At 34.1% G+C, this 21,964-nt stretch overlaps 3 protein-coding genes across 4 annotated transcripts; 2 read left to right on the forward strand and 1 right to left on the reverse strand.

Moving 5' to 3' along the window:
• Window positions 1-402: 402 nt before the first annotated feature.
• On the reverse strand, window positions 403-15,382 carry LOC125057640 (TELO2-interacting protein 1 homolog). 2 transcript variants are annotated; one of them, XM_047661415.1, is made up of 17 exons: window positions 14,930-15,382; window positions 14,518-14,660; window positions 14,078-14,252; window positions 13,600-13,792; window positions 12,962-13,097; window positions 11,849-12,014; window positions 10,809-11,017; window positions 9,957-10,145; window positions 8,993-9,196; window positions 7,861-8,028; window positions 6,346-6,567; window positions 5,425-5,567; window positions 4,815-4,910; window positions 3,896-4,190; window positions 2,572-2,869; window positions 1,285-1,513; window positions 403-624 (listed from the first exon to the last, which is right to left on the reverse strand). In XM_047661415.1, the coding sequence occupies exons 1-17, from the start codon at window positions 15,127-15,129 to the stop codon at window positions 421-423; spliced, it is 3,270 nt and encodes a 1,089-aa protein (XP_047517371.1). In that variant the 5' UTR covers window positions 15,130-15,382; the 3' UTR covers window positions 403-420. The 2 variants fall into 2 exon arrangements, with proteins under 2 accessions (XP_047517371.1, XP_047517372.1); XM_047661416.1 differs by having other exon boundaries at window positions 14,939-15,381.
• A 76-nt stretch (window positions 15,383-15,458) lies between these two features.
• On the forward strand, window positions 15,459-16,784 carry LOC125057643. The gene has a single exon (XM_047661418.1). The coding sequence runs from the start codon at window positions 15,588-15,590 to the stop codon at window positions 16,695-16,697; it is 1,110 nt and encodes a 369-aa protein (XP_047517374.1). The 5' UTR covers window positions 15,459-15,587; the 3' UTR covers window positions 16,698-16,784.
• A 1,252-nt stretch (window positions 16,785-18,036) lies between these two features.
• LOC125057641 lies at window positions 18,037-19,844 on the forward strand. Its single transcript, XM_047661417.1, has one exon. The coding sequence runs from the start codon at window positions 18,082-18,084 to the stop codon at window positions 19,549-19,551; it is 1,470 nt and encodes a 489-aa protein (XP_047517373.1). The 5' UTR covers window positions 18,037-18,081; the 3' UTR covers window positions 19,552-19,844.
• The last annotated feature ends 2,120 nt before the right edge of the window (window positions 19,845-21,964 follow it).

Here is a 21,964-nt window from a genome sequence, read left to right on the forward strand (position 1 = left end):
AATGATAGTAATAATTCTATTACAATTAATGAAATTCTGTAAAATCTTAATTTAATGGTTGAAAGATTATTATTTATCTAATAAAATTAATCTCGTATACACAGTGCAATGACACTTGCGGGGGGGCAATTCTGCGCTCAACAAAAACAGTTATCGTTCTTGGGGCGAACGGAGCAATTCAACTCGCCTGCGGCTTGTTTCAAAAAAACTACACTCGTGTTTTAATACACTCTTATTATATGACAGTTGCATGAACTACTATAATGGAATCGAATTGTATTCACACAGGTTATATTATCCAGATTCGAGTGCACGTGTTTTGTGGTCATCTCAACTTTGGCAAAGGTGATATATGAATAAGTTTAGATTTATGTAATTTTCAAACGTAAAAATAAGAGTAAATCCATTAGACCAAAACATTTAATCGAATATTATAGCTTTTACATTTTTATCATAATCCTTATTATCACATTCATATGGAGTTCCAATAATTTCAGCGAGCTTTATGAATTTGTTGTTAGGGGGTTCGATTATATTTGAGTTGTTACAAAATCCTCGTAAATAAAGCCACGCTGCGCCGAAGTTGTATGACAGGATCGTTTTAAAGAACTGTATGGCGAGGGCCTGAAATTGGAAATAACAAATGCTAATGAAACATTCCTGAGCAGTGTTGGCCTAGTGGCTTCAGCGTGCGACTCTCATCCCTGAGGTCGTAGGTTCGATCCCCGACTGTGCACCAATGGACTTTCTTTTTATGTGCGCATTTAACATTCGCTCGAACGGTGAAGGAAATCATCGTGAGGATACCGACATGTCTTAGACCCAAAAAGTCGACGGCGTGTGTCAGGCACCTGCTAATCACCTACTTGCCTATTAGATTTAAAAATGATCATGAAACAGATTCAGAAATCTGAGGCCAAGACCTATAGAGGTTGTAGCGCCACTGATTATTATTATTAATGAAACATTCCGGGATTTAATCCAGGATATTTAAATATGTACGGTGCTGTGTGAGGGGAATGTCAACTTATAAATATTTACGTGAATTAATTTTTTGCACAAAAATTTACTAACGACATAGTCATTGCTACACGGTAATCAATCGAAAAAAATCTAGTTCTACATATTTGACAGCGCTCAAGACGATATTGTGAATTAAAATACAAATTAAAATATGCACTTTAGAGTTAAATCAATACAAAAAATAAAATTAAAATATGGTTGGTTGTGTTTCAACATTTTAAAATAAATGTCAAAAAATCAGAGCTGTTGTTATTCTATTACCTGCAGCGGTTTTGGCTGTTTCCTAGACAAATATATGGAAACACACTTCATAGCTTCTTCTAAATCATCTTCGGACAGGCGTAACTCAGTAGCGAGCGGCGCAAGCGCAGTCAGAGCAGCTATTTGGAGGTGAAAAGGGGGGGAAAGTCTGTAACTTGAGCCTGTGTCTTTCAAATGACTTTCTATTGACAGCGTGTGAAGCTGTTTGTATAGTTTTGGTAGAACTTCCCTAGAATAATACAGGAAAAGATTATACTATTTTTCAAAACCTAGGCTACATAAAATTCAAAATTCAAAAATCATTTATTCACGTAGGTAACACAATGTACACTTGTGATTCGTCATTAAAGAAATATTAATGCTTCTAATTTTACATTTACTGCCAGTTCTCAAATCAAGGGCGTAGAACGGAAGGAAGAACTGGCAATAAACTCTCCGTCACTCTTTTTAATCGCCATGTTTTTTTTTACACAACGTTTGTAAGGAGCTGCAACCATTACTCCATGTTCCACATGACATCTTAAGTAATTAATAATAATAACATAAATTAAAAACAAAGACTCACCATGCCTCCTGCTGATAGGGGATCAGCAGGAGGCATGGTGAAATAGGAGCACGCACTTACATTCTCGTGGGAACAACACGCAAACACATAGTCGAAATAATTAACATCACCGCATACACGAATTCAAGTACGACCAGTCACCACAAGTAGCACCCGTTCACGAGTATGACGCATGGCCAGCCATCGGCCCCCTCGCCATATTTTAGGGAGAGAGACAACCCGACGCATGGACGCCGCCACAAGCAATGACATTTAAGCGAGCATGACGATCCTTGAAATGTGGACTTGGCTACATAAGAAAATAATAATAATACTGAAATAATTGGATACCACATGGATCACGGTTTATTGTTCCCACTTTACATTAAAACAGTCGTGGATGTTGACGATCGCCATATAATGTCTATTGTGATTGTATAAGTCTTATGTGGCGGCAACGCACTTGCGAGCTCTTGGGTATTGAGAGTGTCCATGGGCGCCTGTATCACTTAACATTGTTATACTTAACAGTGATACTCTATTTTACATATACTACTTTTATATTAGGGGTAGGTATTTACAAAAAGTTGTCTATGGTCTGGAATCTAATTGAAGATGGGCAAGCAATTCTCTAGCTTTATCCCTTACTATAAGTAATTAAAAATATTACTTAATGTTACAAGAAAGATTTATAAAAACTCATACTTGACTTGTAAATGTTAAATACGGAAAATTCAACTCACTTCAAAGTACGATGCCGAATGAAATCCTTGGAGAGCATTGCCAATGTGACCAGAACATCTAGAGCTCTTCTTAGAACCGCTGTGTCAGCGTCTTCGAATCTTGTCACTAACGGACCCCAAGTTTGATGAACCAAAGGCAACAACTCGTCCTCATAATCCTTTATAACAGGCAACCCCAGGGTCAAAATTTGTAAGGTCAAGATGGCGTCGTCCCGGTTTTTCGCTGGCACAAAGTTGATGCATCGTTTGAGGATTGTAATTGTTACTTCTATGTGTTTCGGTAGTGGAGGCTTTTCTTCTAAAAATGTGCAAATATATGATTGAATATATATATTTTTTATCTATTTCTAGTACCGGGTCTAATCAAAATTTATATATTAATATCTGTTTTTTGAAGATAGTTCATATAGACTTTACAAACATAACATCAGCCGGTGTATATTGATAATGTCATAGTGCTTCGATAGAAGAAAGAAAAATTGTACTGGTTGCTCGGAATGCATCAACGTTATCAGTACAAAATAAATTATTTATTTATAAACAAGCCCTAATGCTTGTATCGACTTATGGTTGCCAGCTGTGGGACTGTAGCTGAGCTCTACATAATCCAAAGATTCCAAAACAAGGTGCACAGGGGAATAGTCAATGCTGCCTGATACATTCCAGTGACGACCTCCATCAGGACCTTAAAGTAGAGGAGGTCACCAGAATAATAAAAAAAGATTGCTAGAGCCCACGAACAAAAACTCCACCAACACGTGAATGTCGAGGTTATTTAACTTTTTGTATCAATCAGAAGATTGAAAAGGACAAAACCGCGAATTAGTGTGTGTGCATGTTAGTATTATGTGCTAAACAGTGGTAAGTATAAAAATACTAGACAAGAACAGAGTTTTCAGAGTTATTGGACGTTCTTATCGTCATTGTAGAATGATAACCTCGTATGTCAAAAAACCATTTATTTTTTATTCTTAGACTCTTATGTCATTTAACTGGTATAATCTAATGAAGGACTTATGTATGTTATTAATAAATAAGACCTTTTCACCATATTATAATAATATTTTAGCAAACATTGATGAAATGAAAAAAAAATCGTTTCCTGTAATGTTTGGTTCTCTAGACATACTTTTTATCTTTGTTAACAAATAGATTATAATAGGGGGAAAAAACTCTCGAGGTCAAAACGTAAAAAAATATACACCCGTATAAAATAAAAACTTAAACGTGAACAGCGTTAAAAATAAAGGGTGTTCAGACCTCAAGGAAGCATTGCAGCTGTGGTTTGTATAAACTTATAAAGTATTAAAAAAATATTACTCACTTGTCACCGTATCATCATAATCCAATGCGTCATTCTCCGTCCTTTCCAAATCCTCATTAAACATTTCCTCCACGCTCCTGCCATCCTTTTCACTCTCATTTATCGCCCTCTGTGCCTCCTCCTCACTCTTTATATACTCTATAACGTCATCGAGTACATCTTTCGTATCTGTGTGTTCGTCTTCTGTACGTTTGTGTGGGAACCATTTGTATATACACGAGACAAATGTGTGAAAAACTTGTAGGTATGAGTAGAGATTCTTTTGGTAGTATTTATCGCAGCTTTGGAGTAGTACCTAATAGAATAAATACAATTTCATTTGATTATAAGTAAAATTATACTTTAACTAAAAATTGGTAACCGGCAACACTGATTTTCTGTGGGTACAACAATTTCTTTTCTGTTTGCCTATATTTTTGCTTCTTGCTTTTATGTGTTTTCCTTGCTTGATTGTAATTCCTATGATCTAATATGATGTAGCAATGTGTATATGATTTGTGACGCTTTATTTCCTTGTATTCTTAATTTAAAAAAAAAGTAATATACGAGTAAAGTTTTATTTGCTTTTCGTGATTTATTTTATTTATTTACAAATGTGACAAAACAGAACAATAGTTGGAATATCAACATAAGGTATTATTTTAATTAGGGTCCCAAAGGTGTCACATGGGGCAGACTAATTTCTAGAGAGATGTTTTTAAAAAAAAAATGTAGGTTAGTAACGAATTCCTACTCATAATTAATAATTAAAACCCCAAAACAATAATTCTTTCACGGAAATTGAACCTATTAATGCATTGGATTAACCACATTTTTACTTTAGTAATTATTATTACTAATACTACCTATTATTATTATTTAAATTTTTCTCTCGAGTAATTTGAACTGCATTATTTCAAATACATATAAAAATACATACATCTTCCACAATCCCATACATATATTCCAGTATTGTGCTATCGCTGTATTCCATTACGACAGACAAAATCTCAAGGGCTGACTGTGTGTTCCAGGCCTTAAAGTAATTTAAAATTATTAATTTTTTTTATACAATTTTATCCTATCAAAAATAACGCAAGCAGTGTTGGCTTCAGGCTTGAGTGTGCGCCTCTTAAAGGCTTAATTCCCTAAAATATGGTTGAGCATGACATCGAAACTGTAAAACTTTTAAAGCCTATTCGACTGGAATAGGCTTCCGGAAAGTATAGTCAGTGCACCATCTCTTTAAAAATAGATTGGATAGTTTCTCCGAATCAAAAAATATACGCGCATCAGCTTATTAAAAGCTGCCAGTGTGTTAAGATACATAATAATAATAATAATGAGTTATTATAACACACAAATACAATGTTGTCACATTCAAAAGCGTTTATCACATTTTTTTAACAAGTTTAGTTGTAATATTAGTTGCTTTAAACTGGTGAAAGTGTTGTCGTTTTTAAATGTGTGTTGCTCTTACATGGTTGTAAAAATATTATTAATTGTACAAATTTCAAGTTAATTTTAGATAATATACAATTATTCATTACCTTTTTTAGCCGCCTCGTGATCTGGTGGGTGAAATAATCCGCATTATGCGCAATCAATTCCCCAACAGTGGTATTCCCACACGCAGATTTTATCTCATTAATCGCTTTCACACCAGACAGATGCAACATCTCATATCTGCTGCCTGAAATTTATTTATTTACTCTTTTCATATTACGCATTTTCATATTACGCGATTTTAGTCTCTCGTATAACACGGGTATTCCCCCATTTAACGTGGGGATTTTACACGTTATATTTCTGTCCTGGGAAATTAATAATGATTTGTACGTACATAACATAGTTTTATCATAATACCCTTTAAACGAGAAAAATTAAACGAGAATCATTTTTACTGTATAACGGGTTATATGGGTTCGAATAACCGCGATGTGCGAGAACGCGTTTCGGACGCGGAACCAATCTACCGTGTTATAGGGGATTACGTATATGTTTACTCTCTATCAATTGATAATATATTACTTGTAGAAAGCATTTCTGATCCTACATTGTGTGGTCTTATTAGTGTGCTTAAAAATATATATATATATAAATTAATTGACTAATTCATTGCTTCACGTCAAGCAATAGCCTATCAACCACGTAATCGGGCAGATCGGTAGCTGAGAAGCAGCACTGGGGTGTCAAATCTCCCCTTACCTAAAATTGTAAAATAAAGGGAAATTTAGGGTCACATGTTTGACTGATTGAGATTTTGTAAATAAATAAAATGAAAGAAATTCATTTCAAAATTAATTTTCGACATAAAATATTAATTTTCGGGATAACATAAGTATCTATAAATGCATTTTGGGTTGTTTTCATATATTTTTTTTCTTGCAAGGCTAAGCAAGGTCTGTATTGAATGTTTACAGGTTCAATTTTTTAACATATAAACAGTTATATTCAACTATTTTTCTTACCAACTCTCTCAAGCACCAAGCACAAAGTCTTCAATAAGTAGGGCTGGAAGTCTTTTCCTAATCGCCGGGCCATCAACCCGAGACCTTCAGTGAGGAGGCAGCACTGCACCATGTTGTGCTGAGCCTGGCGTAGGGTTCGACATCCGGTTGGAACCATTTGAGTACGGGGGGTCAAATAGCTTATGTCTGTATAACGGGTCTCTGTGGCGCCTTCGAAGAGACCTATTGTAGTTAAACTCGTTAAATTTTTAGTTATTTTTTAAATTACGTAGTGGGGAAGTACCATAAATACTGTGTAAAACCTTACTTAACATAAAAAAGTGCGTGCGTACAAAGTACACATGTCAGAAGTGAAACTTCTTTGGCAAACCAATTTTTAAGTCTTGTTCATATTTATACAAATCTAAAACTTTACATTTTCGAGACTTAGAGGGAGGAAAAAAGGAAGATATGTTAGAAATTGAATGAATTTAGTATTGTCTTTTATTGACATAACTTTTAGACATAGAAAAACAATTTTTTAACGGATTTGAAGTTATGTTTTATTATAAATTTACAATTAATTTACATAATTTTAAATTTAACCGACGTTTCGCGTGCTTTACAGCGTGCGTGGTCACGGTGACTGAAGACAAAAGGTGTTGAATGTCAAAAAGTATCACAGCTGTGTAAAATAATTGTAAATTTATAATAAAACATAACTTCAAATCCGTTAAAAAAGTGATTTCTAAATGAATTTAATTGTCGTTAAAATATTAAGTGTCGAAAATTAATACAAATTATAAATTTCATTTGTTAAATTAATTTTTTCGATAGTAAAAACACGTGGCATTTTAATTTACAATTCGTCATTTGAGATTTCAATAAATTATTTTGCATAAAATGTAAAATACTAATGTTTCATAAATTCTCTGTACAAAATTTTAATTTTAAAAATAGAATCTCACTCTCTCTCAATCGCTTTTCTTCGAAAAAAACCCTGCACATATTTTCTTGACGCTAATATTAGGGTTATTGCGTTTCATCCGTAAAATTTTTACCCTCATGCGCCTAAAGAAGTTTCACTTCAAAAATACATAAATCGAATAATTAACGTAACATAACACTTTTGTATGGAAATTTGAACAGCGCTCCGTGGCCGTAATTGGAACTAAACAAAGAAACAGATCGAATATAATTCGAGGGGCCTCATAGCCTAGCGGTCTTATTAAGTGGCAGCTAGGTGAGGGGTACCGGGTTCGATTCCCGGTTCGAGGGCAAGTTTTAATTTAATTTAAATTTGTTCTCGGCCTTTGGGACGGTTGTGCGGTACCGGGCGAGTGCCTAAACCGTACATGGAGGACACGGTCGAATTTCTAAGGCAAAAAGCAAGAATGATAAAAATCTCATACTTGACGCTGGCTAATGCACAAACCGTGCCAGAGCCATATAAAAAAAAAATATAATTCGACTCGTACTAATTATATGGGAAATCAATTCGCGCGAACTGACAAACTAGTTAGCAAGTATACTTACCAGGTACATTATCCTTATCCCAGGCCCGAGGGTTGTAAACAGATATATCTAGGGTCTCTTCATCTGTGATTGGTGCTTCACTAGCGACCTCTAGCGGTAAATACCAAATATCCTCCTCAATGTACGCGTCTATCACGCGTTTGGCTAACGAGTCGGTCGATTTGGGAGCTGAAACAGATACTTTAGTTAGAAAAGTAGAATGTTTGGTTTAGATACACATTTAAATAAAATTTCCTATAGTTAATATTATAATAATACATAATAAATTCGTGTTATTCAAAGAAAAAACTTTTTAACCGGATTGAACTTATGTATTATTATAAATTTACAACTATTTAATATAATTTTAAATTTATCCGACGTTTCGCGTGCTTTAAAGCGTGCGTGGTCACGGTGACTGAAGACAAAAGATGTTGGATGTCAAAAAGTATCACAGCTGTAGAGAAAGTTGCCTTATCTGTATTTATTTCCCCGGAGTTGGTATCGACTAAAAGATGGAGGGTTTTGGCAAAAATGGCTCACGGTGTCCTCTATTTTCGCGGATTGTAAATTTATAATAATACATAACTTCAATCCGGTTAAAAAGTTTTTTCTTTAAATGTGTAAGGGTTATGTAAATCAAAGACAATACTTCGTGTTATTCATTAAAGTTTTATTTAGAGGAAGTTAGTGTTATCATTGTGTGAATTTGGTGGATTACTAACACCATTATAAAGATCTGTAGTTTAAAAATAGTCAGATGATTTTTTTAATGATTGGAGGGGCGAGTTTACAGAAAAGCCATAAAAGGCAGCCACCGTAGCTGATGGACAAACATATTAGTGGGTGCGTTGCCGGGCTTTAAGAGAAGAGTATGCTCTTTTTCGAAGTCCTATCTCCCATTAAAGACCACTACTGGAAGCCGATTCCACAGCTCGTTATTCGCAAAAGAAAATGCATAAAGAAGCGGACTGTGGAAGATTTCCAGCCATTGAGGTGGTGCAATTAAACCTGGAATTATTTCTGGATATTCCAAAACGGCAGCAGGGATCAGCATAAAGTTCTTCAGACGATTTTGTAAAATTATTTTTATTAAGGGTACCTTTATCGCATATCTTTATAAAAAACAAAGAATAACATAAAATTCTCTTACCCGAAGCCATTAAATTCATTAGGAACAGAAGCTCACAGTCCCTTCTCTCCCTGAAGGTGTCCAGGAGTGTATCCAGGATGAGCTGTCCACATTCAGTCTCACCGAGGAGAAGGCAGATCCTTTGGAACTTGGTGATACATTCTTTGCTGTCCAGGTGACGAAATTTGCACCAGGGGGAGTCTATTGGAGGCGTAGCTGTCACATCTGTAAATTCACAAATACAATTTTATCTGGTTAAAGCGCGTTAAACTTTACATCTTTCTTTATCTAAATAAATCCCATCCCATGTTATGACATGGGAAGAAAGGAGGAGTTATGAGTCCTCCTTTCTTGGCGAGTCCTTTAAGGTCTCTGCAGTTAGGCTTTGGAATCCACTTCCAGTCCCTATTCTCTTAGCTCCTTCTCTATCTTCCTTTAATTTTCTTCTGTACAAACATTACCTGTGCACATCGTATCCCTAACTTTCGTAATAACTACTAAATGACGTGAGACTGGTCGTAAATTATCGTGATTCATATGCACTTTTTACTTTTTATTATTTATTTATTTCATGTATTTAATATTTTTTATTATTTGTTTAGTTTGTTTTTTGTTCCCGTTTAGTTTTTTTTTCTTTTTTTCTAAATAATTATATGTAATATATGTATTTTTTCACTTTTATACCTATCCTGTTATCGATATGCACCTCTACAATTCTTACGCACACTTACACATCTCCATAAGACCTGTAAGTGCGAGCGAGACAGACAGATAAATATAATTTATGACCCGAAGCCTAAGTTCATAATGCGACTACTATAGTATCTTCCAATGATGCGTCATCAAGTAATGAATTCTATATAAAATAAACTTTATCAACAAAATCTGATGATCAATGAAGATAGTTTCAGTTTAAATATGGCTTGAAGATTGTTCGTAAGTGTGACGTTTAGAGCTGTCTCTGCTATGCTTAAAAATCTCTTACCCCTAGCAGCATGACGATTCAGTAGTGCCAAGTCTGTTTGTATAGCCGAAGCAGAGGCGAGAGAGTCACAGAGTTTGCTGTAGCCCTCATTCGAAGACAGAATACTGGTTAGGCGTTGAGGGCTACCTTCACTTAGCAATTCTATATAACCTTCCAAGAGGTTTAAAGAGGCCAGTTTACGGGCTGAGTCTGAAAAGAAAAATTAAGAATATTGTTTTCGCTGAGGTCAAACCTATAACCCAACTTTTTATAAGTAGGAAATTGCACACATTGAGCTGTTAGGCAACTGAAGTCCTAAAAATGGCGGAATATTTTAATTCTCTCCAAGGATGGCACTCTACCTTTTATTCTATTAGAATATGATATTTTTAAATGAAAAAAATAAAAAAGGCGCTGTTGACCAATCACAATCAAGTGGTGCGAATATTATAATGTAATTTCTGTTGAAATTTTTCCTGAATTTTCTCACGGAGCCCGAGACCTTTCCAACGAATGCAAAACCGTGGAAATCGGTTCATGCGTTCTTGAGTTATAGCGTCAGGAAGGAAAACCCGACTTATTTTTATATAGTAGATTAAGATAAAGGAACAACTTCCATTATCTTATATTTAAATTCGAACTATTAAGAGAAATAATACATTTCGCGCGTTTTTATTTTTATACTTGGCAATATTTTTGGTTTGTGGATATTTTTTTGTCAGCCAGTAATATTTTTATACAATGATCGTAAATAATCTTTTTGGTTATGGAAACATTCCAAATTTAAATCACTTTTAATATCTATGGATCAGAAAGCCCTTTTTACTAGAAACCAATGAGCGTTTTTTGAAAAGGCGTAAAAAAATGACTTACCAATATTATTAAGTATCCTGGGCAAAGATCCGAGCACCATAAACAGATTCCTTGTGAGGCTGTCCATAACATTAAGCATAGAGTTCGGTGATGCGTTGCGGAAATACTGCGCACGTGCATGTGAACAGTAATTCGCCACTTGAGTATATGAATCACTCGATAGAGAGATCAAAATATCGAGACACATTGATATTGATGGTTGCATTGTGCTGAAATTATTTTATTTTTATTAATTCATTAAATGTATTAAAGCAATGTAAACATGGAAATTTGACTTTGATGAAAAATAATAATAATTACAATATAATAAAAATAGGTTCAATATGTAAAAAAAATCCAACAGTTTTGAAAGTAGTAACAACAGTACCTAAGAAGTTTCAAGTGCCAGTTCTGTTAATACGTCTTAATATAATGCAACAATGGTAAAACACTATTTTACGTATTTGTTTTATTTATTAACAATTTGTTGCATATTCAGATAAAATAAATTAAGGAGGTAACAGGCAGCATTATCTAACTTTATATATAACAAGCTATCTCTTCCAGGCAACCCAAGTAAGGAAAAAGAAATACTAAGGCTAAGGTACAACAAATGCATAACTAAATTGAACTTTACATTTTTTTTTAAACAGGGGCCCCTACATCCTAGCCTATCAGCCACGCAATCAGGCAGATTTGTGACCGAGTGGCCAAGCAGCAGGGGAGTGTCAAAATCTCCCCTTTCTTAAAAAGGGACATTATTGCCTTAAAGGGTTGGCGTCTCCCGCCGGGCCCGGGCGACAACTACTCCGAAAATATCGTCATAATATTTATAGGCGAGTCGGGGCCCGCTGCCCGGCGCGAGCTTTACAATTAGAAAACCAAAAATAAAAAGTAAAAGCTTATCTTTAGTCATGAATCACAAAAAAAATACATAAAAATATATGTACAATTACAAAAAAAAAAATTGACACATTTATAACTGATTAAAAATTAAAAAAGCTATTAATTTTTAGTAAATTTTTTTATTTAATTAAAATAAACGACCTGTATAAACATACCTATTGCACTCAGAGAGCACCCTGTAGCACAATACAGAGAGCTCTTTTCTGACTTTGTAATGCTCGTGTGCGCCCAATCGCACCAAACTGCGCATAACAGCCTCCAACTTCTCACCCGCCATTTCGAACCATTCCTTGCTAAGTTTTGTAAGCTGTGATGTTTTAGCTATAAAGGAATTTAATAATTATTGTTACTTCTAATAGAATAGGGAAGGAATTATTTGAAAGGCATGTTTACTGGATATTATGATTTACTTTTTCATAGAAAAGGGTAGATTTACTAATCTCATTATTGTATTTAGTACACAACTCTGTTGTAAATACTAATTTAAAACTACTTTTTGAAGTTATACTTCTTTAGACGCGTTTTGAAAAATTGATGAGAGTGAAATTTTACGATGCGCGCGCACCTTGACTCAAAATTATCAGTATGAAGTTGCCCACTAACGATTTCTTTTTAAACCAGCCGGGCGCCAAACGTGCGCGAGCGAGATGGGAATAAGACAATCTACAAGTAAAAAGAAATAGAATATGCGTGAAGTTAGCAGCTATGCAAGAATATATAGCAAGAATTTTGAATGACCATAATGACCTTTGTAGTACCTTTTAAACAAATAAAGGAGTTTTAATTATTTTTTCAAAGAAATTTAGCAATGCTTTTTCACAAAGACCTATTGTTACTTAGTTAAAAGGTTATGAAACATACCTAGTTATTAAATTGAATGAATAATATAATAAAATAATAATAATTATTCATATTAATTAATAATTGAATAATATACTAAATATACTAAATATTAAGTATTATTAACGTTAAATATTTCTTATTTAATATTTTGAAAATAAAGAAATCCAAAGAAGTGTAACTTCTTACTCGCGTACATATAAGTACACGCACCCTTTTTTTTATATGTAGTTATAACAGTTATTGCCACCATAAAAAAAAACAAATTCAACAAATTTTAGGAAATAACTTTAAATAAATATATATTAGGTTTCATAAAAGACCAAACGTGCTATTCAGAAGATAAGTTGAAAAGTTTAAGGAAGATAAATTTTTATTTCTATACAACACATCCATGCAACACCTATAATATGATATACCTCAATTACCCTTGCTTACATAATTAGCATTTTCCTTCTCCTTGATCACTTTTATGATATCGGCAACTGATACCGTTGACCTGGCTTTCAAATGCTTGTCATTCATTGTCATACACATTATCCGGTGTGTAGCATTTAAAGCCATCTGAAATATTTATAAATATCCTTATAAAAATACAAAATTTGTGGCCAATTGTGCAACTCTCAAAACTGAGTTTGTGCATTCCAACTCTAGCTCATAAAACGAAAATAAGTTGAGGAAAGCGGCATGTCTTGACTAAAAAATCAATAGCTTATCACCTGCTTTAAAACATACAGAGTAATAAATCTAATATATAAAATTCTCGTGTCACAATGTTCGTTCCAATACTCCTCAAAAACGGCTCAACCGATTCTTATGAAATTTTTTATGCATATTCTAGGCTCAGCTAGGCCTTAAGGAGAAACGAAGTTCGCGGGGGCAGCTAGTTATACAATATAAATCACTAAGAGTGTGTTAGTTTTAGAAGAGAATGGCTGTGAAATAGATTCTGAAAAATTATGAATTTTAACTTTTTAATTGCTATGTCCAGTTATAATTGGTATTTAAAACTAAGTAAGTGTAAGTACAACTTAGATGTCAGAGATCCACAAAAAAATTACCTTACCACAATTACTGCATGGCCAGGATTATTAGGACACATTGCCACATCTTGTAAAGTTGCCAGAACACCAGGCAAAATACAACATAGCATTTGTACTACGGCTTCTTCAAGTACTGGGTCAGTAATCATGCAGGTTGCATCTGTGAGTTTTGAGTGCATACTTGTGTGTGCTAAAAGGCTTTCTAAAGCAGCAAGCCTGAAAGTCACATTTTATAGATTGTAGTTGTATATATTGGTTATAATATTTTCCAAAGACTAAAAAAAATTTCAAGTTTAACAATACACTAGCCTTCATCTGTGGCCTTATTCATAAACATACAAAAGTCCTAAAACACCTAATTAATAATTAATTTAATTTAACAAATATTTTTATATAGAAGATTGAACAAATTATATCTAAACACACACTAGTTGATACACTAAAATGAAATTTAGAATTCTGATAAGGAGGAAATCTATGAAATTTGTTATTAAAACTTACCTAAGTATTCTGAACTTTTCTAGTTTGGCCATGTGCACGGATACAAATATCGCTTGAGCTAACAACGGGGCATGACTTTTGATCAATCTCAATCTTAGTGGTGTTTCTATATTCAACATGAGAGAGGTCATACACTGTATTGCAGTTAGTTTCATTTCTTCAGGAATTTCAGCAACTATAAGAAATAAAATGTAACAATTAAAATATATTGATGAATAAGCGAGTCAGATTATTTAATGATTCATGGCATTGGCATTATTAATTTGATTTTTGTATTTGCTAACACAACATGTATTTGACTTAATATTTCGGAAAATATTATTTTTGATTTACTTTAATCTTTTTTACATGTTTTCTTACAAACATAAAAATGCATAGCATCGCATGTCACAATATTTGATTAGAAAGACTAGGACTAGACTATCTAGACTAATACTCACTCATGCCTGGTTTATTTTTATCAAATGCTAAAACAGCTAAAGTCATCTCAATCTTAATGCACAGTTCAAAGCTCACAACATTTATTTTATCTAAAATCACCTTCATGGCAATAAGCAAAAATCTGTGAACTTCATGTCGTCCTCTGTAATAGACCATGTATAAATATATAATATATTGTATGTATATCTTAGAAAAAATCCCATAAAATTTTATAAATGAATATTTATGTATTAAGATGTATGCAATATCAAGATGATGATTATGTATCTAAGTAACTTTTTTGATTACACTCTTATGATAATATAAGATTCTTATTTTAAGATCATTTTATTAACAGAAAATCTACAACAAACAAGAAAATCAAAACCATTACAATGGAGGTCTTTTTGTGTGTTTTTATTTGATACCAACAATACATACTCCATTTCCTTTGACTGTAAATGTGAAATTATGGGGAACAGCAAATACTGTTGTAAATCTTGCAAGTACTCCCTTTTCAGGTCATTTATCAGTTCTAAGTAATCTTTGATGTTCTCTGGTGTAGGATTTATCATCAACTTATCGCATACTGGTTTCATCTGAGTAAAAGCTGCTTTTAACTTTGGATTCATCGTAATGGGTAGGTAATTCAACTGATTGAACTGATAAAATAATTTCTCGCATTAATGTGGTTTTCGCAAGGTACCAAAAAGAACTTGCATTATTAATTCCTTTTTTTATAATTACTGTGAACCCAAGATTCAAGTTCCAACTTCGATCACTATTCCGAAACTTGTTTATTTACTTGCTTACTATTTCATTTTAAACTACAATACCCATAAATTTATTTCTCACACAAAAGCGAAAACAAATTATTGTACTCCGCCAGACCGCGCCTGCGCACTTTTGAGTTTAACGTGATGTTAATTGTCAGTTATCGATTTGACTATTAATAAACCGTCCAAATCAGCTGCTTGGAATTTGATTTACGAAAATGAAATGTCGGAGATTTACCAATTGTGATGGTGAAAAACAATTGTTGTGAAGTAATGATGTAATAATTACAGTTACAATATTAAAATATGTATTTATGTATACTCTTCTAAAGAGAAAGTCTGCAAGAATGTTTTCCGTAGGAAGGCTCCGTGTTCTTCACAAATGTCTCAAGATATTGAGGTTATCTTGTAAAGATTATAGTAGCCTCCCAGACTTGAAAAATTTGAATGTCGTTAGGACGGTGGAAAAGGTTATTGATACGAATACAAGTATATTTATTGATAGTCCAATACACGTCAAAGTTCTTCCTATAGATGTCAACGACTTAAAAGCTCACAATAAGTTAACTATGACTTTGTATAGTAAGGGTCAGGATACTAATGATTTCCAAGTTAAACAAACTTCGAAAAGGCTAGAGCTACTTAATAAAAATAAGACACCAGACCGAAATGATGTTTGCCTTGTGCATGTTCCTTATAAGCTGAAAGTTCAAGTTTCGACCAGTGAAGAAGCCTCAGTGCATTTAAGTAAATTAGAGGCTGAAGAATTTATTGTGAAGACACAGAAAGGTACAATTAACATTGCAGACTTAAAGGCGGACAATATAAAAGTTGAAAGTGCTTCTGGTAATATTGAGGCAGAGGGAAGATTACAATCTTCAAATATTGAAATGACCTCAGGATTGAATGGATCAATTAAATGTAATAGCATAATGGCTAACGCTTTTCATGTTACAACACATGCTGGTCCAATATCTGTTAACTCATGTTACAGTGACAATTCCCACTTCATAACTCTAATGGGAAATATAAGTTTGAAACACTTGCACAGAACAGTCAAGATAGAAATAATACAAAAGGGAAACCTACATATACAAGGATTTTCTGGAAATCTTGAAGCTACCCTTAAGAGTGGTGATGTTTTCATGCATGCTACAGAGTTTACTCACAAAAGTAGTATATTTATTCACGAGAAAGGCAAAGTTGAACTATTAGTACATGAAATTGAGAAAAATTTGCCAAAAACCAATCTAATAGCAGACAAAATAAAAGTTGATGAAAAGATATTGAAGAAAGGAAGATTTATGGATGACTCTCATCCCATGAGATTTAGGTATGAAAAGGATCGTAAAAATGAGCTTCATATAGTGTGCAAGAATGGCTCAATAGACCTAAAAGAAACAAACTTACCATTCATTGTGTAACTGCATTTTTCTCTGTCTTAATTGTACATTTTTATTTATTTTTAGTGTAATGTATACAATTTATTGATTAAATATGTATATAATTTGCATGAAACTTTCATTGTAAAATGCTGCCAATTTTTTAACATAGCCATAATTATTCTAACAAGTGGTAAGAGGCTACTACTATTTTATACTTTTTAATACTGCATTTTTATTTAGGTATTAGTAACATTGTCTTCCATGAAGATTTTGACAAAGGCGGATTGACGGCTGTGTTATTCCTGCATATTATTTTAATTTATTTAAGATTTGTATAACTAGATTCAGTATATTACTGGTAGAAAAATAAGTCAAGTAGTTCATGATAAAGTTATTATTTGTTGTAGTTGAAAACTAGGTGTATTACGTAGAATCTATTTTACATAATAAAAATTATATGATACCTGTTGACTGAGGCTTTGCTTATTTGTTAGTTATAAAATCCTATGTTTAGTAGTAGTACCTAAAATTTACATAAGTACCTAATGGAAAATTTTAAAATTTTTGTCCCAATAATTATTATTTTCATTTTTTTAATTTACTTAATTACTTAGGACATGTAGTATTACAAATAGATGATAATATGGAAACAATACCTCTGTATTGCTTCGATTCATAAATTACTTTTCCGTTTTTTTTACATTTCATATAGCATATGAACTAGCAAAAAAGAACAGCCTTTATAAAAACTTCTGATAGGTAGGACTCTAATGAAGGATAGCAGGCCATAATCTACCACACTGGTGTACCTTTTACTAAATCAGTGATACTGGCCTGAATGACACTTTTTTTTTTACTATAATATGCCGGTAAACTGCTCAAATGAGTGAATGCCAGATGTTCGAAATAGCGACTATGACTTATTTGTGACGAATTTTTTTTTATTGAATTTAAAAGAAAATCTGATAAAAAATTAAAATCAGTTCAGTTTTTCAGTTCACGGTTTTGCGTTACAAGCTGGAACCGTATAAACCAACCCTTAGGGTTGAAAGTAACTTATACTTAAGTTATTTTTCCTGATACAATTGTAAAATATAAAAATCGATATATTTAAATCTTGTAAACTTAAAAAGCCTAAACTTTAATTAATTCAATTAGTTAAATTTAAGCAAATAAGTTTTTTATTTGAATAAGTTTATGATCATAATACTTAAGTGATAAAGAGTTAAAAAACTAATAATAATAATTTTCTAATGGTCCACTATCCATATTAACTAATTGCGGCAAATTTTTTATTTATTTTTAAGTAGGTAACAGTTAATTGGGTACAAAGATGATTCCAGCAGGCATAGTATAAAGATAACGACGCCGTTTATATGCAGTGAGCGATAAAGCGCGCGTCAGTTAGTACCCGTCGTTCGCCATGCCGGCCTGTGCGCCTGAGTACCGCTTTGTACGTTCTAATACTGATCTTCTTTTTTCGCCAAGACCTAAGCGATGTCCCCACCAACCACCTTACACTCTACGGCGATCCTTCTCTTCTTCATTCTCTCTTATACCTGAGGAACAAGCTGTGCCGCCGGAACACCCATCGCCATTATGGAAATTCATACGGATCCTCACATGGTTACCACGTCAATTTCTTCGACCGCTGTTTGCGATACTTAACATTATCGCACATCCAGCTTGGAAGCAAATACTCTTGGTGCTACCGACTCTGTGGATTGCCGCATCGTTGTTCATATTTTGGAAGTGTATCCAGTGCCCACTTGGATTATTGAAGATGGTCGGGAGTGCCTTATCAAGCAGCCCCAACAAGCAGAAAACAGTATTAATTAGTGGTGGAAGTTCTATTCAAGCATTACATCTCGCACGGAACTTTCACTCCGCCGGTGCCAAAGTGATAGCCTTTGAAATTGAGGGCCAGTTCCCTTTGCTAAAATATTCGGCTGCTGTTAGTAAGTTTTATACTGTACCTCGACCAAATTCTGGTGATCCCTTGGCGTACACCCGAGCCTTAAAGGAAATTGTTCAGAAAGAGTCGATTGTATTTTATGTACCTGTCAGTTCTTCGACGCCTGCTTACTTTGATGCTTTAGCGAAACCTCATCTTGAAGTGATTGGGTGTCAGTGTTTTGTGCCGTGTGCTCGTGACGTTGTCGCTTTAGATGATCCACTGGAACTTATCCGAGTGTGTCGCGTAGCAGGTTTACCAACACCGCAATTTTGGGTTGTTGCCAGCGAGGATGATGTCAGATCTTGGTATGAGACTCGTGCCATAAAGGGCAAAAAATATTATATTGTAAGTGCCGGTGCAAGAGGGGCGAGAGACCGTATGAGATTTGTATTGCCGGAAAGTGTAACGCATTTTAGATTCCATCGTGAAATCAGTGCAGAAAAGCCTTGGGTCATCATAAGAGAACCAAAGGGAGAAAAGCTAATGACCTGTACTACATTGAAAGAATCGCGGGCAGTTAATAATGTTACTTGCCGATTAGAGTCTGATAGAAAGGGTTTAATACCACAAAAGGATGAAGATACAGATGCATGGGTACAGAAATTCGTTTCGTGTCTTACCGCCGCGCGCCCAATGACTGGTCACATATCCTTCAGGTTGGTGAAAGATGAAAATCCTGAAAACGGTAAAAAGAAAATAGTGGCAATCGGTGCACGCGTTGGTGTGTCTTTACCTTATTTGTGCCAAGGATCCAAAGGATGTGCTCATGGTGCAACTGTAGGAAAGCTTTTGAATACTGTGCTTGACACACGCGAAGCTCTTTTTGCGTATTGGGATCCTCTGCCATACTGCGCGTACTTCCAGTCCCGTTCACCGGACGATCGCCGCCCGCCAACGCCGGAGCCCTGCAAGACTCCACCACAGGCACCCAACTGAGTATTGAAAAGGCTGGTGTAATACACTTTGTACCTGAGGAGCGTGTGAATGCACTGATTAATATAGTACACGCCTTTTAATAACACGCTCTCTGTTTCTCGTTGGCCTCTTGTCCGGACGAATATATATCAATGGTTCCGCGAACTGAGGACGACGCCATTGTAGCTACTACGTAGATGAATATTATTGTTAAAGTCCTTTAAGAACTTGCCATTTTAATATTAAGTTTAGATGTTAAGACTTCGAATATTATTATAAATGTTTATTTAAATGTACCTACTAAGGTAAACTTCGAAAAATATATAATTTATTAAATAAAATATTTGTTTTACTCCTTGAAAAATACTGACCCTAACATCTCAACGTTAAATTATTGATACATTTATTTGTAACCAAGTTGTGTGTTAGTAATTTAATAATAATTAATACCTATAAAGCTTATCTGAGTTGGTCGGTAGGTAGGTACTTATTTACTTAATCGATAATATTGATTAAAGCTTAAGAAAACAAGTCAAGAGTTAACGATAATATTTGCATGACTAGTCCAAAAGTCAATCGGGCATTATTACCTTATAATACTTAAACACTACTTCTGATTCTTTGAGACAAATAATTGATGTGCATTGCACATATAGTGAAATTGATAATTTATGTTATTTCTTGCATTGATCCCTAGATAATATTATATTTAATCAAATTGTACTTATGATAATTCTAAAATGATTTGATATAATACTGATAAATTAAACATAATTATTTTTTTCATTTCTTTTCCTGACCACACCTTTGAGTCAGGTCCTTGACGAATAGACACCATTCGAAACCTATATATATATAGGTTTTGAATGTTGCAACACCAAAAAAGCGACTGCATTACAGATGTAAATAAAATGCATAAATGAAGTGGTGCAGGTAATAAATAAACGCTAAATCAACACATGGTATCGCGTTTAATGTAACTCACGGCCGTAATAACTGGCTTCATTAAAAGTTAACGATTACTTAAACCATTTAGTTAAATAAGTTTATCACTATCCAAGTAATCATAAATTTCTTAATATTATAATGCATTAAATTATGTAGACATATCCTTTACATATATATTTAAATCTACAATTAGAGATTACTTAATGGACAACTATGGGAACAGCTGTAATCTTAAAGACGTTAACGAATTTGAGTATCTCGAAACGAAATGAATAATGGTGGAGTTCAAACTATGTATTCAATAATCATAATTAGTAAAACCAATTTATTACTATTGAAATAGAAAGTGGTGTGCAGTTGATTTTAATATGTTAAGTGTTGTTAATGTATGAGCTATCAATAGCGAGGGACATTAACGTTTATCAAGGTTCAGGTCACGGGACAAAGATCGACTTTCTGTTTGTGATTTAAATTCTAGAAAAATTCTATGCTGAAATGATTTATACATATGGATAAATCATAATCAATCAATCATCAGAATAGATAGTACGTAACTATAGCTAGTATCGCTGCACTTTCAATAATGACAGGTCAAAGACCATAACCGACGAGGGCGTATGGAATATTTTAAAAGTGCACGAAGTATTGAGACTTTGAGAATGTTGATATCTTAGTAAGTGGAGGCGGGATCTCTGTCTGTCTTTGGGAAAGAACAGATTAATCATTATTTTATTTATATAGTATTTATATATATTTAATTCTAAAATTAAATTTATATCTGAAGGGTGTGGCTAGCTTTCAGGTCAGGCTTGAATTTACCTTCTAACGTCAATTTTCAAAGGAGCTGGAAAATTCGAATTCGACAACTTATTAGGTCACATATCAATTACAAACCACGCAAGGCTGGTAGCAGTAACGCGGGTCATTGACTTCATGCTCAACCATCGCAAAACACTGGCACTCTTTTGGACATTGAATCTCTTAGCATTGCCATCAACCTTCACTCTGCAGTGCCCATATGTTCTCCAAGTGCGGCATTAAAGTAAGTAGCCTTGGGCACCATGGACATTTCCAAAAGAGTGCAAGTCGCTTTTCTCGCCACGCCGCGCTCAACGTCATCATACACCGCTCCCTTGTCTTCGTCAATATTCCAGCCATTTTAAAGCCGACAGGTATCGCTAGGGACGATGACAAGCGCATGAAATATCTAGGATCCCTTGAAGGACAGGACAGGGTTTAATACGGATTGCCACTTGTGTGGACATATTAGCCCCGTCCCCTTATAAAAATATAAGAGGATTTCATCCAACTTTGATTTTGTTCCTTTTACTCAAGGGCCGTGGGGTTCAAGTGCACAGGCACGAATTAAAGATTTTAGTTGGGGCATGGTAGATAGTACCTACCGGTGACACCAGAGCTGCCTTCATCGCTCAATTAATAATTATCGCAATACAGAATTAGCTGCCACAGACGTTTTAAATTAGCT

The sequence above is a fragment of the Pieris napi genome, chromosome 17, assembly GCF_905475465.1.
Source record: "Pieris napi chromosome 17, ilPieNapi1.2, whole genome shotgun sequence".
NCBI lineage: Eukaryota > Metazoa > Arthropoda > Insecta > Lepidoptera > Pieridae > Pieris > Pieris napi.